Below are 17,460 nucleotides of genomic sequence, written 5' to 3' on the forward strand. Positions count from 1 at the left end.
ACCTGCTCTTGTTATAATTATCAATTAAAATAAAGAGACTTAATGGGTAGTTATACTTGTTAGTTCGCGCAGTATTGTCATGGATAATAATGTCATAAAATTTAGACCATCTTTCACGTTGTTCTGGTGACATCCAGAAAATACCAATTAGCCGGTTACTTGTATCATCTATTAACGGCTTTACAAACCATGCAGGATCATCTGCTTGCAATTCAAGAAGTCTCATTAATAAAGATGCTGCATCTCCTAAATTATTAAGGCCTTTTTCTTGTTTGATCTTTTGAATTGCATTTCCCAAGTCTTGGGTAAGAAATACACGATCAGGATACTTTGGTTGAAGAAGATTCCTAATTGTTCCTGCATCACATCGGCCATGCACAACATAAAATTCTATCTGTTCCATAATTTCTTCAGTAAAATTTTTGTAACAAGTGGAGAATTTTATGGTATCGGTGAGAATCTCATGATTGTGTTCGTTATTAAATAACGTTACAGTTACTATGGGTGAATTTATTCGTCTATTAACATTCATTTGCCACATACAGCCCTGTTTTTTGGTTCCTTTACTTTTTCTTTACCTAATGTTGGCCTTAAAAGCTTCTCAGTATACCTTCCTCCTAAATCACACTTAAATACCCTTTTTCTACAAGTACCATCCGGAAATTTTTCACTTTTATGCTTAAAGACAGCAAAATTATTCTGAAGAGCGTACTGTTCTATAAAATGTACTGCAATTTCCATGGAATGAAACCTTGTTCCATTCTCAATCTCGATTAGAGTATTAATTAACGGAAAGCCACCAACATAATCTTTAAGTTCGGCACCTAATACACTTTTAACAACATATTCCTCACTATTATCATCATGATTGGTGGGTTCTGTAAAAGGTGAAACCTCATATAACATGATTAACCAAGCACAAAAAGCAAAGAACATGCAAGAGCAAATACTATTACGGTGCGTATTATGTAGCATGCATGTGAAAAACGCGTGACTGTGGCTTATAATTTATACTGTTTATTTTATAATACAAACGCGTAGGTTCCAATTAGGGATGGCAACGGTCGGTCATGGTCGGTCATCGGTCGGTCATAACCGGTCAAGAACCTTTGACCGACCGACCGACCGTTTGACCGACAGTTTGACCGATCATTTTTTTTTATATTTTCGCAGTGTTTTTATTAAGGCAATTGAAAAAACGTGCGAAAACGTTTATTTTTTATTAAATTATTAATAAAAAAACGTTTTCGCAACGTTTCTATTAAAATAATTAAAAAACGTTGCGAAAACGTTTTATTTTAATTATATTATTAATAAAAACGTTTTCGCAACGTTTTTTGTTAAAATAATTAAAAACGGTTGCGAAAAACATTTTTTTTTAATTAAATTATTAATAAAAAACGTTTTCGCGACGTTTTTTATTAAATTTTTCATAAAAAAATTTGGTCGGTCAAACGGTCGGTCAAACGGTCAGTCAAACGGTCGGTCAGAAGTCTTGACCGACCGATATCGGTCACGGTCATGACCGGTCATAATCGGTTAATGACCGTGACCGTTGCCATCCCTAGTTCCAATCAAATTTATTATAGTTTATTACACAAGCACGTGAATAAATACTAATAATATATAGGGGGTGAGTAATCACCTGGGTGAGGAATAAATTTTCTCTTTATATAATATTTACGTATAATTTAAACTAACTAAATTCTTTATTTATAAAACTATTTAATAATATAGGGAGTAAGTTATTTATTTAATTCTTTTATTCCATATTTATATATAATTTAAACTAACTAAATTCTTTACTTAAAAAATTATTTAATAATATAGAGAGTAAGTTGAATACATATAATATCTATATATAATTTAAACTAACTAAATTCTTTATTTAAAAAAATTAAATAATAATATAGAGTGTAAGTTATTTATTTAATCCTATTATTACATATTTATATAATATTTACATATATTCTAAACTAACTAAACTCTTTATTTACAAAATCATTTAATAATATAGTTCGTAAGTTATTTATTTAATTCCATTATTACATATTTATATATAATTTAAACTAATTAAATTCTCTTTATTTAAAAAATTATTTAATAATATAGAAAGTAAGTTATTTGTTTAATTCCATTATTACATATTTATATAATAATTACATATTAAACTAACTGAATTATTTATTTAAAAAATTATTTTGTAATTTTTTTAGTTGGTAAGTTATTAATTATTTATTTAGTTCTATTATTACATATTTTAACTAACTAAATTCTTTATTTATACTTCCTTTTAGATTGTAAGTTATAAGTTATTCATAATATATTATTGCATATTTATATAATATTTACATATAATTTAAACTAACTAATTTCTTTATTTAAAAATTATTTTGTGATTTCTTTTAGCTGGTAGGTTATAAGTTATTCAGTTAGTTCTATTATTACATATTTATTTAATATTTACATATAAATTTAAACTATTGTTTCTTTTAGTTGGTAAGTTATAAGATATTTATTTAATTCCATTTTTACATATTTATGTAATATTCACATATAACTAATTTCTTTATTTAAAAAATTATTAATATTATAGTTCGTAAGTTATTTATTTAGCTCATTACATATTTATATAATATCGATATAATTTAAACTAACTGAATTCTTTATTTAAAAAATTATTTTATAATATAGAGGGTAAGTTCTATTATTATTACATATTTATATAATAGCTTTATATTTAAACTAACTAAATTTTTTTATTTAAAAAATCATTTAATAATATAGCTTGTAAGTTATTTATTTAATTCTTTTATTACATATTATATAATATTTACATACTAAATTCTTAATTTAAAAAATTGTTAAATAATATAGCTCGTAAGTTATTTATTTAATTCTTTTATTACATATTTATATGATTATATTTATACATAATTTAAACTAACTAAATTCATTATTTAAAAAATTATTTAATAATATAGGGTGTAAGTTATTTATTTAATTCTATTATTGTACATTTATATATTTATCGATATACTAACTAAATACTTTATTTAAAAAATTATTTGCAATTCTTTTAGACCGTAAGTTATCTATTGTTACATATTTATATGATAATATTTATATATAATTTAAACTAACTAAATTCTTTATTTAAAAATTATTTAATAATATAGAGAGTAATTAATTTATTTAATTCATTTATTACATATTTATATAATATTTACGTTTAATTTGAACTAACTAAATTCTTTATTTAAAAAATTATTTAATAATATAGGGTGTAAGTTATTTGTTTAATTCTATTACATAATATTTACATATAATTTGTACTAACTAAATTCTTTATTTGAAAAATTATTTTATAATTCCTTTTAGTTGGTAAGTTATTAAGTTACTTATTTAATACTATTATTACATATATTATATTTAGTATATAATAATATTTATTCTTTTATTTAAAAAATTATTTAATAATATAGATCGTAAGTTATTTTTTTAATTCTATTATTACATTTTTACATATAATTTAAACTAACTAAATTTTTTATTTAAAAAATTATTAATAATATAGATCGTAAGTTATTTTTTTAATTCTATTATTACATACTTAAAATAACTAGATTCTTTATTTAAAAAATTACTTATAATAATATAGATGGTAAGTTATTTATTTAATTCTATTATTATATATTTATATAACATTTACATTTTACGCATAATTTAATCTAACTAAAATATTTATTTGAAAAATTATTTAACAATATAGATAGTAAGTTATTCATTTAATTTTTATTACATATTTACCATATTTACCGTATACTTCTGATATTAAGCACCCGAAAAAAAGCACCCGGGCCAGAATTATGAAAATTTTGGCCTACATTATGCTGTTCTCAGCCAGCATTACGGTCAAAAATTGGGGTGCTTAATTTCAGAAGTATACAGTATAATTTACGTATAATCTAAACTAAATTCTTTACTTAATAATATAGATTGTAAGTAATTTTATTATTACATATTTGTATAATATTTGCATACAATTTAAATCAATTAAATTCTTTTATTTAATAAATTATTTAATAATATAGATTGTAAGTTATTTATTTAATTTTATTATTATATATTTATATAATTTTTCTGAATAATTTAAGCTAACTAAATTCTTTATTTAAAATTATTTTAATAATAGCATGTAAGTTATTTGTTATTTTTATTTTATATAATATTTATTTTTTAACTGAATTCTTTTATTTAAAAAATTTTTAGTTGGTAAGTTGAAAATTATAGATTACTAAATATATTTTATATAATAACTAAGATTTATATTATATTAAATTCCTATTTTAATTATAGAGTAAGTAGTGTCATTAGTTTTAATTTAAATTTTAGTGTAAATTCCAATATATACTTTAATAGTTTAATATAATTTTTGAATTTTAATTTTTTAGATTTGGAAAAAGTGGAAATACAATTTTAGATGAATTTATTTGGGAAAAAAAATTAAAATGGATTCCTTATAATAAATTTAAAAATGTTGAATATCTTGATAAAGGAGGATTTAGTACTATATACAAAGCTATTTGGCTAAGAGATATTGGAAATAAAGGAGGATTTAGTACTATATACAAAGCTATTGGGTTAAAAGATATTGGAAATAAAGAAGTAATTCTTAAATGTCACACTAATCTAAATGAAAATTTAAGTGAATTTTTAAATGAAGTATGATATATTATTTATGTTTTTTTAATTTAAATTATAATTTATTTATGTTAGTATATTATTATTTTATAGTGGAAATATCATGAAAGTTGCTTAGAAACATTTGATATTATTTATTTCTATGGATTTACAAAACATCCAGATACCTTAAAATATATGGCAGTAATGGATTATGCAAACAAAGGTAATTTAAGAGGAAATTTAACAAGAATAGTCAAAAATAATTGGATACAAAGATTATATATGTTATATGAAATTATTTCTGGACTTAATGATATACATAAACAAAATCTTATTCATTGTGATCTTCATGATGGTAATATTTTAAATCATAATGAGAATACAGATAAAATTTATATTAGTGATTTAGGATTATGTCAACCTGCAAAATCATTTTTAAAAAAGTATGACATTTATGGTGTTATACCATTTATGGCACCTGAAGTTTTAAGAGGCAAATCTTATACTCGAGCTAGTGATATATATAGTTTTTCTATGATTATGTGGGAATTTACGTCTGGGGTACCACCATTTAATAATAGAGCACATGATCTTCAACTTAGTTTAAGTATTTGTAAAGGTGAACGTCCTGAAATTATTGAAAATACTCCACAATGTTACGTAGATTTGATGAAAAAATGTTGGAATGAAGATCCATTAAAAAGGCCATCAACTGAAGTAGTGTTAGATATCATTGAAAAATGGGTTTTACTTCCTGAGGAAATGAAAATTGAAGACATCGATAAAGAATTAAAATGCAATATTATTGAATTTATAAATGCACCAATTGGGCATAAAAATCTTGCTACTGAATCTCATCCGCAAGCATGTTATACAAGTCGATTGCTTGATTTTACTAGTAAAAACTTGAATGAAGAAATTCTTGAAAGTGAAGATTTGGATGATTATATAATTAAAGATTTGAAGTCATTAGGTATGTAATATAGTAATATAAAAAAATTAATTTGCAAATTATTTATGTGAAATTAATTTTATTTATTTAATTATTTAGATATTAAAACAAATAACGAATAATTACATGTTTTGAAAAAAGATTTATATTTGATATTTGATATTATGCATTTAACAGAAATTGCTTTATTCAAACACTAAGGCTAGAGTAGTAAAATATTATACAAGATTCTTAGTTTGTAATTTAAATAATTCCTTTTTTTTATATTCTCATTTTTTAGAATTATTTAAACACTAAGGCTAGAGTAGTAAATATTTTACAAATTTCTTGGTTTGTAATTTAAATAAATCTTTTCTTTTCTATAAATTATCCAATTATTAAATATAAATTATCAAAATAATATTAACATATAAAACCATTTCTAATGTATAAAATTAAAATAATTAATGTAAAATTTCTTATATCCATTTTTAAGTCTTTATTTACTTAGTAGCACGGTACAAGTTAAATACCATTTTAACGATAGTTTATCTGGTCTTTACCCTTACATTACCATGGCTTAGCACCATTTTTTTTATAAATATATAAATCATATTTTTCCACGTTTTTTTCAAAATAAATTATATTTTTAATAATTTTTTTTAATCCTCGATCAATTGCAACAAACATGGATTGTAACAGGTGAATATATGTGTTTTTTTCGATTTAGTAAGGTCTGCTAACAATATTCTATCATCTCATCTGTCAAACAAGTGAATAAAACTATCTCAACTATTTCATCAGGTACAACCTTTTCACCTTTGACTACGCCTAGCACAACTACCCCAACTACTTCATTGATTACCACTTCGCCCTCTGGATTTAGGATTACGCCTAGTACAACTACAATTCTTTTGTCACCAAAATTATAAAGAGTTGAACTCAGATGCACGTACGTTTTACCATAATCTTGGTAACGATGTACAGAGAGTGGGTTTACTTGAGGCGATTGCCGACGCGAGAGAGAAAGAATGCAAGAAACTGAAGGGGTACTATGATTTGTATTGATTTGTTTATGATTTGTTTTGTTTATATTCATCGCTAAAATTTTCACCTTAACTGTTTAGTTTATTCGTGTTCTCAGTTTTTTAAAGCTCATTTAATAAATATCCATAACCAGTGCTAGTGTATGGGTGTATGTGTGTATTTCCTCGCTCTTTTCTTTTTTTTCCTTCTCCCAAAGGTCTGTTCAGTGTAGCTGCACCCTCAACGTTAGTGATTTAGAATAATGAGACATGAATTTTTTTCAAAAGAAAAATTCTGGTGCATAAGCCAATGTTAGTTATAATATTGACATTATCATTTTAATAAATAAAATATGATAAAAAATAATTAATAGAAAAATAATAATTTTTTAATTTTCTCCTATATTATCAATTCCAAAATATGTGCAGTATAGTGAACTATAATAGAATTAATAAAGAAAGCACTTGTTATACAGTGTATACTGTAGGTTTATTAGTGTGCAATACCCGTGTTTAGCCCGGGAGTGGTTTTTTCTAGTTTGTTCAAATTAATTGGATTTAAAAATATATATTATTAAACTAAAGTTTTTCTCTACTGTTTCTACTGTTTCTTAAAACTCATCTAATTATTCCGCTAAATTTTTTATTGAATATGTGTCTTTTCATAAATCTCTCCCACGTAAATCGTAAAGCGTGTGATCCCATTATCAGTTATATAATATTACTAAATTAGCTAATTACCACATTCCAAAAGGTTGCAAGTCGAAATAAAAAGTGATTAATGAGTTTAGTATAGTTTTTCGTTCAAATTTCAATTAATGTTACTTTCATGCATATTTTCGAAGCAACAAAACGAAATAAAATTTATACTATTTAATTAAAAGAAAATAACAAATTTAAATTCGTAAATTACTGGATTCAAATGTTTTTGCGTGTACCCAGACTATATAAGTTTTTTATTATGTTAACACGTTTTTTATTATTTTTGATTGTCTCGTGGTTCATAGGACTTATTTAGTTGGTTTAATTTCACGTGCATGAGCGAGTATATGTATACTTTTTCAATGAAACCATTTGTTATTATTATATATTACTAAACATGATTAATTAATAATTTAAAGAAAGCTTAACAGTAAGTTCATTGGATTTAATCAAGTTTTTTGTAGAATCCTATGCGAAGAATAACAAATTATTCTTCATCACTACCAAAGGTTGTGTTTCCCTTTATTACAAATTTTCTTATTAAATTATTTTTTTTAAAAAAAAAAATTGACATTGCTAAAGAAAATAAAATTAGCGGAAATCTCTATGCATGGATCTTGGATCTTGAGCGTCTATGAAGATTGAAATTATCTTGTACTCTTTTTTTTAATGGGTTGATAACTAATTAATAGATTCGCCTTTATAAAGAAATTAGATTTAATGAGTAAAAACTCGATCTGTTGAAAAAAAATTTATATATTTAATGATTTATTATTATAACAACTACTCTGCAACATAATCCACCGGTATATTTCCTTAGGATTTTAATTAGTACTGTACTGCGGATGTGATCTCTATTATAATTATCCGTATTCCGTAGGGTTGTAATGACAGTGAGTAAGATAAAAGCCCACGCTGATTACTACGCTGATTAGTCAAATACGGTCAATCATATGACCACTCGTACAACCTAAAAATTACGTAACATTAATTCATCTCTTTTTTAGTAAATCAATTTAATGAGTAATGCTTTTTATGTACTGATAAATTCTGCTACTATGACATCAAGGGTAAGGATAATTGATATAAAAAACTCGAAGAAACTAAGAAACTATTAAATTTCTTTCTAAAAAAATTTCAAGCTATATTTCTGTAAGGATGTTCAAAGACACTTTCAACTGCCACTTACGTCGCTCCATTCGTTCAAACTTCAAAGGTTCTAATTTCGAAGTCTCCTAGTGGTGCGTCTTTCGTATAACTTTGTTTTATTATGATTTTATAATGTTCATTTTTTTTCATTTTCTATTTAGAATTAAGAAATACTTCTTTTGGTGCTGCTCTTCCTTCAACACTGGTTCTGGCAATAAATCACCATTTGGTGGTATGTTTTCTATATGACCTTTCATTTTGTAATTTTCATCATTTTTCAATTGTCTATTTAGAGTTCAGAAGACGGGTTACTTCCGAGCCTTCTCTTGAAAACAAAATTCCTGAGTTGGATAATAAACTTTAAATGAGTTGGTTTTGTATGACATTGATAAACGTCGAAATGAGTTTATCGAACGTAGGATTACCAAGGCCGAGAACAAGTTTCTTTTCCTTATCGTTGGTGCCACTTTTTCAACCATTGGTGCTACCAAAATGTTCTTGGAAAAAAAAGAGACTGGTAAAAAGATTGCTGGTGTCTAGAACGTTCTCAGAAAAAAATGAGACTGATAAGAAGAAGTAACCTTTTTTTTTTAAAAAAAAACAGTAACGCGTTTATTATTTATGTATTCTACAAATCATAACATAAAATAATAAAAAACACTTAGAAAGAAATAGACCCAAAGCCATATTTCCCTATTAGAAGAAGTAACCTCTTCTTTTCTACATTTTATATTATAAAGTCAGAATAGCTTAGCTTATACTCCTTTTTTCTATATTTTAATCATAGTAAGAATAGCTTATCTTTGCTTTTCTTTGCAATTGGTTTATTTTACAAGAACATGTAATAACGAACTGTTGCTTTTCATTAAAATGATTTTAATAGTGAAACCGTTTTATACATATAAAAAAATAATGACGAAAACTGCCTCATTCCCAATATATCAATACTTATAAAATATTTCCAATGGTGAAATAATATAAATAAAATATAACTATTTATGATATTATTATTATATATGAATTTTATTTTTCTATTTAATGGAATATTTTCTTTGGGTTTCTCTTCCTACTTCTAAACTTACTAGAACAAATCGACTTTTTTAAATAAATAAAGGTCAACAACAAACATGAATTATAAGATCAATAGATATATGTGTCTTTTGATTAAAGTCTACTAAATGATATTTTGTCATTTCAGCAACGATTGAAACTACACTGGTGCAACACTTATCACACCTACTTCACCCATTTTCACCAGGTACAACTTGTAAGTATATGTGTTCTTTGATTTAACTAAATGATATTCTATCATTGTAGACACTCGTTGGAGATTAATAGCCAACCTATTTGGGTTACTAGTGGATTGGGTGTTATCATAAATGATTTACATGTATCAATGTTTGTTTATTACTTTTCTCTTTACTAAACGTTTCATTAAAAATTTAGTAGTGACTACATGAAACGTCCAATGCAAGCTTACACATAACCAACAAAATAAGTCTTGTGGCCCATATTACTTTTTGCTTCTCCAACTATCAATTTTTTAAGTAAAATTAGAATATAATGTTATAAGGAAAATGGCGATACATTTGAAATTATAACATATAATTCATGAACTTAATAGTAAAATGAAATTGACCTAGAGTTAAAGAACTAAAAAATTAATAACTCAAAAAAAAGAACAAAATCCATTCACCTGAAATATTTATAGTAAACTAGAGTTACTAAGACTTCGCCACTTAGATTCTTTTCAGATATTAGATGATGCAATATCTTATATTTTCAGGAGAAAATTATCAAGAAAAAATAATCTGATGTGCGGAATTCACAACACGAAAATAATTTGCAAACAGTAAACTTATTACCATCTACTTGGTACTGTATCTTATGTATTATTTTCATTTAAAATTTAATAAATTTATAAAACCCCACTTCTTGTATGATTTTTCTAATAAATACAAACATTTGGTTATTACACCACCAAAGATTACATGGGTGATTGCTTGTAACAATTTTTGTTGTTGGATTTAAGAAAATAAAAGTAGACGACTTTGTTTTGTGCTATCTAGTGCTCCTACCGGGTCAAGTCAGGTCGGGTTTTGAGAATATATTTGACCCGATCTGAAGTGAAAAAGGAGGACTCGTATATGTTCAGGTCACACAATTTTATAACCCGAAATCGACTTGACCCGAGTGTAGTTTAACCCGTATAACCCGGGTTCAAACTCGAATTTTTGGTTAACCAATAATAAGAAAAATTGACCTACAAGATAATGACAATGATCATCATGTAGGTTGCACAACCTTTATCTATCGTTGCAATACGAATTTAAAGTTATATATTATCCAATTACATTTAATATAAACTTCATTTAAACTTAAAAGAATTTACATTACATATGTATAATTAACTATTCAATTAAGATTAGAATTAAAATTCAAAATTTTATTAAATGCATCAATAGAAACTCAATAATACCTTTATTTCTGCCAGAATTTCAAGCACATGCTCTAATTGTTTCGTTTTAACTTAATAAAGGTGCGAAAAAAAAGATTTGGATAATCAAATGATTATTCGGGTTGACCCGGGTTAAAACCCGGGTCAAGGAAATATATGACCCGACCCATCGGGTCGGGTCATGCGGGTCATGCAGGTCACGAGTCACTCAAAATTACAAGTATCGCACCCGATTTAAAAGTCGAGTCGGGTCAAAATAACCTGGGTTAACTCGGATTATTCGGAGCACTAGTGCTATCAAATGGATTCACAAGTATTATGCAATATTAAAAAATTAATATCGATTTACCTCTTATTTGAAAGCTTAAATTTAATCTGATTATATAGTAATAAAACCATTAAAAACCGAATTTTCTCATTCTATTTTGATTACTTATTACTAGTGTTTGGATCCGTAACCGGATTCAACTGGATATATCCGGATAATTTTTTTTTTCGGATATCCGGATAATTGCGGTTTTTACCCGGATAAAAAACTGGTTAAAAATTATCCGGGTTGACCCAGAATCCGGATAAAAAAAAATTTTTTTTTTGATTTTAATTTTATCCTTTTAATTTTCATTTCATTTGTAAAATATTCTATTTGTATCATTGATTTATTAATAAAAAAAGATTTATTTGTCTAATAAAATTATTTTATCATGATTTAGAATTTATTTTATATAATACAATAAATCTTATACTGTTAGAATAGAATTATTCAATAAAAGAGTAAAAAAATATAACTTACTAAAAGATTTATCATTTTATTTAATAAAAGTAAAATTCACTTTATTTAAAAACATTTACATAATAAAAATAAGACACTAACAAAAATAAATTTAATATCAATTATTCTAATACATCCTCATCCTCCACAAAATCATTATTTTCCACTTCTAAATCTGGTGGAAATACATTAATATGATCCATAGTTTGCATGTTGCGTTTTAAAAATACCATTTTTCCTACTAAACCAGGATCCAATAAACTTCTTTTTGCCGTAATGTGATTCCCTGCATCAGAAAAAAGTCGCTCAGAAGCTACAGAAGTAGCAGGAATTCCTAAGTATTTTTGTGCAATAATAGAAAGAATTGGAAAAATTTCTTTTTTAGTCTTCCACCAATTTAATGGATTTTTATTTTCTCTAGCAACTGGCAAGAGAAAATAAGTAGTAATTTCATCAGCTATTGTTGATGATGCAGTAGATTTTTCTGTTGTTTGAAATACTTTTCTTATTGATTTTTCACGCATCTCTCTATACTCATGTAAAGATCTTGTACTGGGAGTTGAACTTCTACTAGTATCAGCTGAAATTGTTGAAATTGGTGTAATTGTGGGTGATGGTGGAGTACTAATTTGTTGTTGCATTTCTCTTTTCAACTGATCATATTGTATCTGTAAACTTGAATGAATTTTTACTTTTATATTTTCATCAGATATAAAATTAAGATCTTTATATCGTGGGTCTAAAAGTGCTGCCATAATGCCAAACTCATCTGGCATTGACCAGTAGTGTTTTAAGCCTATATATATATTTTTTTTTACATTTTTTAAAACTTCTGAAATATTATTATAATCTATTCCAGTTGACTGGTTAGTTAAATTCTCTTCTGTATCAGATATAATGGTATTATCATCAGGTTCTTCATATTCCTCATGTAAATTATCAACTGGTTTTAAGGAATTTGTAAGATTTGTAATGATGGGGAACATTTGACTTAATGTTATATAGGTACTTCCAGAAAAATCTCGTGTAGCTTTTTCAAATGGTGCTAATATATTACATAATTCATCCAATAATTCCCATTCATTATCCTTTAACACAAGTTTTTTTAATCTATTACCATCAGCTTTTTCTTCAGGTTTGAGAGAACATGACAAATTTATATTTAGTTGAAGTACTGCATATTGAAGAAAAATAAGCCTATCCCATGCTAAATAAGAAGAGTTCCACCTTAAATAATCAAATAAAATTACATCAAATTTTAATTAAAATTATAATAATAAAATATTAAAATTTAATTGAATAGTAATTAATTAAATGTAAAAAATTTACCTAGTAGATATATCTTGTATTAAATGGTATGTTTCTTCATAACCAATGTCTTTTTGAACGTTAATCAGTCTTTCAATTTGTTTTTGAGTGGAAAAAAAATTGATTAATTGTTTTACACGTGATACCAAATCTTCTACAACCTTTAAACCTTTATTAATTGCCAATTGTAAGGTATGGGCAGCACAGGAGAGTCTTTTAATTGGTTCTAAATCTCGAATGGCAGCTACTATATTAGTCCATTATCTGCTGTTATTGATATAACCTGGCTTTCAATTTCCCATTTTTGAATAGCTTTTTTGATTACTTCAGTAATTGCTTGTGCAGTATGTGGGGTTGGAAAATAAGAAATTTCAAGCAAAACATCCATTATTTCAAAATCTTTATTGATCCAAGTTGCTGTTAAACCCAAATATCCATGTTTTGAACGAGAAGACCATAAATCAGTAGTTAAAGATATTGATTGAGCAGTTTTTAAAAGTAGCTTTAATTTATCTCTATTATACCCATAACTACGAGCAATCATCATTCTTATTTTTTTTGCTCCAGGAACTGTGAATATTGGATCAATAATATGCATATGCTCAATATAGGCCTTATTAGTTACAGTAGAAAGTGGTTGGGTTGTTAAAAGAATCCATCGTAATGTAGATAATTCTTTTTCTTTTTGTCCATTAATATTGGACATAGTAGATTGAGTTGGCATTGATTTATTTTCAGATGTAATACTTTCTGTAGGTGGTGTAATTCCATGTTTAATAGCATGGTAACTGAGATTTCCTGTAGATCCATCATATTTATAGTGTTTTGAACATTTTTCCCCATTTTCTAATATAAACTGACAATATGCACGTACCTCTCCACTTTCATTTTGCTTTTTAACACAATAATCCCATACCCAACTTACTTTTGTTTGTGGCTTGATTTTTGAAGTAGTTTGCTTAAAGGGATTTGAATCATTTGATATTTGACTTGTTGATTCAAATGCAGTTAATGATTCTTGATCTGATTTTTCACTAGTACTTGCCATTTTTTGTTTTCCAAATGTTTTAGATGATTTTGCAGGGCGTCCTCTTCTTGATGGTATTGGAGTAATTTCTGCAATTTCATCACTAGAACCTTCATTTTCACTTAAGACAATATAATTTTGATTTTCCATAATTTTATGAATTATTTTATTTATTCAATAAATGAAATTATAAAAAAAAATCCAGAAAGATGGAAAATAAATGCACTATTTATTTATTTCAATTAAGGCTTAGAGCTAGATTAATTTTGATAAAAAATAAATAATTCATAAATCAAAATTTAATTAATAAAATTTTGCAAATTTTAATTGGCACAAATGTGCATAAATTTCAATCAAATAAATGCCACAAATTTAATCATATAAATGCCACGAATTTAATCATATAAATGCCATGAATTTAATCATATAAATGCCACGAATTTAATCACATAAATGCTATGAATTTAATTTAAATAAAGCCTTGCACAAATTTAAAGCCATCAATTAATCAAATAAATGCCACGAATTTAAACAAATAAATGCTATGAACTTAATCATATAAATGCCACGAATTTAATTTAAATAAAGCCACAAATTAAAGCCATCAATTTAATCAAATAATGCCATGATTTTAATTAAATAAATGCCACGATTTTAACTAATAAATGCTATTGTTTTTATGATTAATTAAATTATTGCCACGAATTTAATTAAAAGCCACAAATAAGTACCACGAAATTTATTTATTAGGTTCCACAAAATTATCTGTTAAAACCGATCTACAAAAAAAATTTTTATATAAATTTATCCGGATTTCGGTTTTTATCCGGATATATCCGGATTTTTATCCGAAACGGATAACCCGGATAAAAACTGGATAATTTTTTTATTTTATCCGGATGACGGTTTCTATCCAGATCCAAACACTACTTATTACCAACAAAAATTTTGCATGCAAAATTAATCTTTATAAACTTGTACATCGCAATATTCAAATCTTGTTTATTATTTTAAATTATCTTGAAAAACATCTTTCCTTAATTTGTGTAAACTTATGATTCCTGTTTTTGCTTCTTTTATTCTGTATATTTATATTTTTTTTGTGATTTCTATTAAGCACTATTATATCAGTTTTTTACTATTAAATCTTCAGTATATATAATTTTGAAGATGTTTATTATCCTAAACATTTTTTTTTTAAAAAAAATGATCAGAATGATCCACCAAACATTAATTGTATTTACTTTTATTATATCAAAAGAAGCTATAAGATATATATTAAATTTCTTTTTCATTTCTTTAAAACCATATAAATGTTTGATCCAATTTCATAATTATGTATATAATAAATACGAAATGCAAATAATTCCAGATTAATAATAGCCCAAATTTTAGAATTTTTTAAAAATCTTTGATAATATGTAAACAGATATGTAATGCAATACCGTAACAAAGACACAAAAAACATAACGTTGCCCGATTCTTTTCTTTCTAATTTCAGCTATTTTAAATTATTTCAGATTTAGACTATCTTTTGTCCGTTTTGCTTAATTAAATTTAATAAAGGCTAGACCAAATAATAGTGAAATTATCGAAATTGAAAATCTCTAAGCTGAATTAAAATATGGAATGTCATCAATCGATATTTCAAGATTCAAATCCTGAAGGGGTAGAAAAGGTCTGTAAGGTAAAGGTAAATTAAAAATAGCATGAATGATGCTGATTGTGTAATAGCTAAATCGTTTACCACGCCACTATTAATGTGCAAAGGTGACACACATGTTCAAGATTTGTATTTTTGAGATTTTATAATAAAAAGTACAAAATTAGTTTGGCCACGTCAGATTTGTTTTTTTAAACCTGTGTTGCTGAATAATATTAACAAGTATTATTTAGAATTTCAAAGAAAGACCAATGGTTGCTTTAGACGTGAAAATAATCAAACACAAATACAGAAATTAACTTATTGCAGAGGACTTGATAGTATCGCCTTAGACGAAAACAAGAAATCTATATATTAAAAAAAAGTGTTTGTGTGACTAACGTTTAGATTAGCCTGTATAAATTAATTTTGAATTGCTGATCCCATGTTCTTTATAGTTTATATAAAAATTTGATGTAATATTGTATGAAGCGCCATACTGATCAAAAGTCTGGGGTTTAAACCCCAGATCAAATCCCAGATTTATCCAGGGTGAAAATGGATTAATCCATATTTCATCCCAGATTTTCCTATATTTCACCCCGGATTTGATCCATATTTTATCCCAGATCTGATCCACATTTTACCCCAGATTAATTCCTTAAATTTCACCAAAAATTACATCACACCCAATTGTCAACCCCCGGATTAATCCATATTTCATCCCAGATTTAATCCATATTTTACCCCGGATTAATCCATATTTTATCCCGGATCTGATTTATATTTTATCCCGGATTTGATTTTATCTATATTTGATTTTATCCTGGTGATATAAATCCAACATTACGAAGTCAATTATTGATTTTAGCCAGTTAGAATTCTTGCCGATCAACCAATAAAATTAAATTCTCCTTACGCTGCTCTTTTTACTTAATCAATTTATTTTATTAAAAACTATTTAATGATAAAATTTTATAAAATTCTAATTATTAGATCATCATATAAAATACAAGAGATACCTATTATAGAGGTATTGCACTGAATAAATAATAAAAATAATTTATTTTAATCAGCCTGTTAATAGGTTAATAATAAATTTTTAAAAAAATCTCAAAATATTTTTCAACATATTTATTTATAAAAAATGTATGAAAATAAGTTTTTTACTTCAAATTACCAGGTAATTATTTTCATTTAGCCAGAATTATCAATTTTTACTGGCATTATATTTTTTAATGCTGGTTGATTATCATAATTTCAGTCACCTGGTGATCATCATCTCCAGTAATAGTTAGAAAAATTCTGAAAATAAAATTTAAAAAAATTTTTTATAATAAAGTTTCTATTTATATATAGGATGTTTAAACTTTAAATATGAATTATATATATGATTATTATAATACTAAATATTTTTTCAATAATACCAACAAATTTTCTCCCCTATGTAATCTAAAAATATTTATTGTTTATATTTATCTAAAGGGCTTGGTTTTTTTTTGCCTTCTAATTATAAAATTGTTAGATAAGAGAAATAAAATAAATAATACCAAATGATTGATATGAAAATTTTCCTTTTAAAAAGTCATATAACCTTATGTATAATTTTCCAATTTTATTAGAACCAAAATTTCAATAAGTGTAATGTCAGTTCCTATAAAAATGAAAAAAAAATAATTTTATTTTTGAAAAATATTTTTTGAAAACTTACCTAAAATTTTGGTCATATGATATAACGTGAGAATGGAACCAGCATTACAAAC

At 25.4% G+C, this 17,460-nt stretch overlaps 5 protein-coding genes across 5 annotated transcripts; 2 read left to right on the top strand and 3 right to left on the bottom strand.

The window, feature by feature from the left end:
• Window positions 1-528: 528 nt before the first annotated feature.
• Window positions 529-906, bottom strand: OCT59_006424 (uncharacterized protein; the record flags this gene model as incomplete). The annotated part of the gene is made up of 1 exon (XM_066141255.1): window positions 529-906. The coding sequence occupies one exon, from the start codon at window positions 904-906 to the stop codon at window positions 529-531; it is 378 nt and encodes a 125-aa protein (XP_065998063.1).
• A 2,984-nt stretch (window positions 907-3,890) lies between these two features.
• On the top strand, window positions 3,891-5,760 carry OCT59_006425 (uncharacterized protein; the record flags this gene model as incomplete). Its single annotated transcript, XM_066141256.1, has 6 exons — window positions 3,891-3,927; window positions 3,999-4,005; window positions 4,455-4,725; window positions 4,798-4,909; window positions 5,351-5,659; window positions 5,738-5,760. The coding sequence occupies 6 exons, from the start codon at window positions 3,891-3,893 to the stop codon at window positions 5,758-5,760; spliced, it is 759 nt and encodes a 252-aa protein (XP_065998064.1).
• A 596-nt stretch (window positions 5,761-6,356) lies between these two features.
• Window positions 6,357-6,716, bottom strand: OCT59_006426 (uncharacterized protein; the record flags this gene model as incomplete). The annotated part of the gene is made up of 1 exon (XM_066141257.1): window positions 6,357-6,716. One exon carries the CDS (start codon window positions 6,714-6,716, stop codon window positions 6,357-6,359), a length of 360 nt encoding a protein of 119 aa, XP_065998065.1.
• A 1,686-nt stretch (window positions 6,717-8,402) lies between these two features.
• OCT59_006427 (uncharacterized protein) lies at window positions 8,403-8,857 on the top strand (the record flags this gene model as incomplete). Its single annotated transcript, XM_025324395.2, has 3 exons — window positions 8,403-8,414; window positions 8,513-8,585; window positions 8,655-8,857. The coding sequence occupies 3 exons, from the start codon at window positions 8,403-8,405 to the stop codon at window positions 8,855-8,857; spliced, it is 288 nt and encodes a 95-aa protein (XP_025186450.2).
• A 4,680-nt stretch (window positions 8,858-13,537) lies between these two features.
• Window positions 13,538-14,205, bottom strand: OCT59_006428 (uncharacterized protein; the record flags this gene model as incomplete). Its single annotated transcript, XM_066141258.1, has 2 exons — window positions 13,538-13,543; window positions 13,654-14,205. The coding sequence occupies 2 exons, from the start codon at window positions 14,203-14,205 to the stop codon at window positions 13,538-13,540; spliced, it is 558 nt and encodes a 185-aa protein (XP_065998066.1).
• Between the last annotated feature and the right edge of the window lie 3,255 nt (window positions 14,206-17,460).

This window comes from Rhizophagus irregularis, chromosome 14 (genome assembly GCF_026210795.1).
Source record: "Rhizophagus irregularis chromosome 14, complete sequence".
Classification (NCBI taxonomy): domain Eukaryota; kingdom Fungi; phylum Glomeromycota; class Glomeromycetes; order Glomerales; family Glomeraceae; genus Rhizophagus; species Rhizophagus irregularis.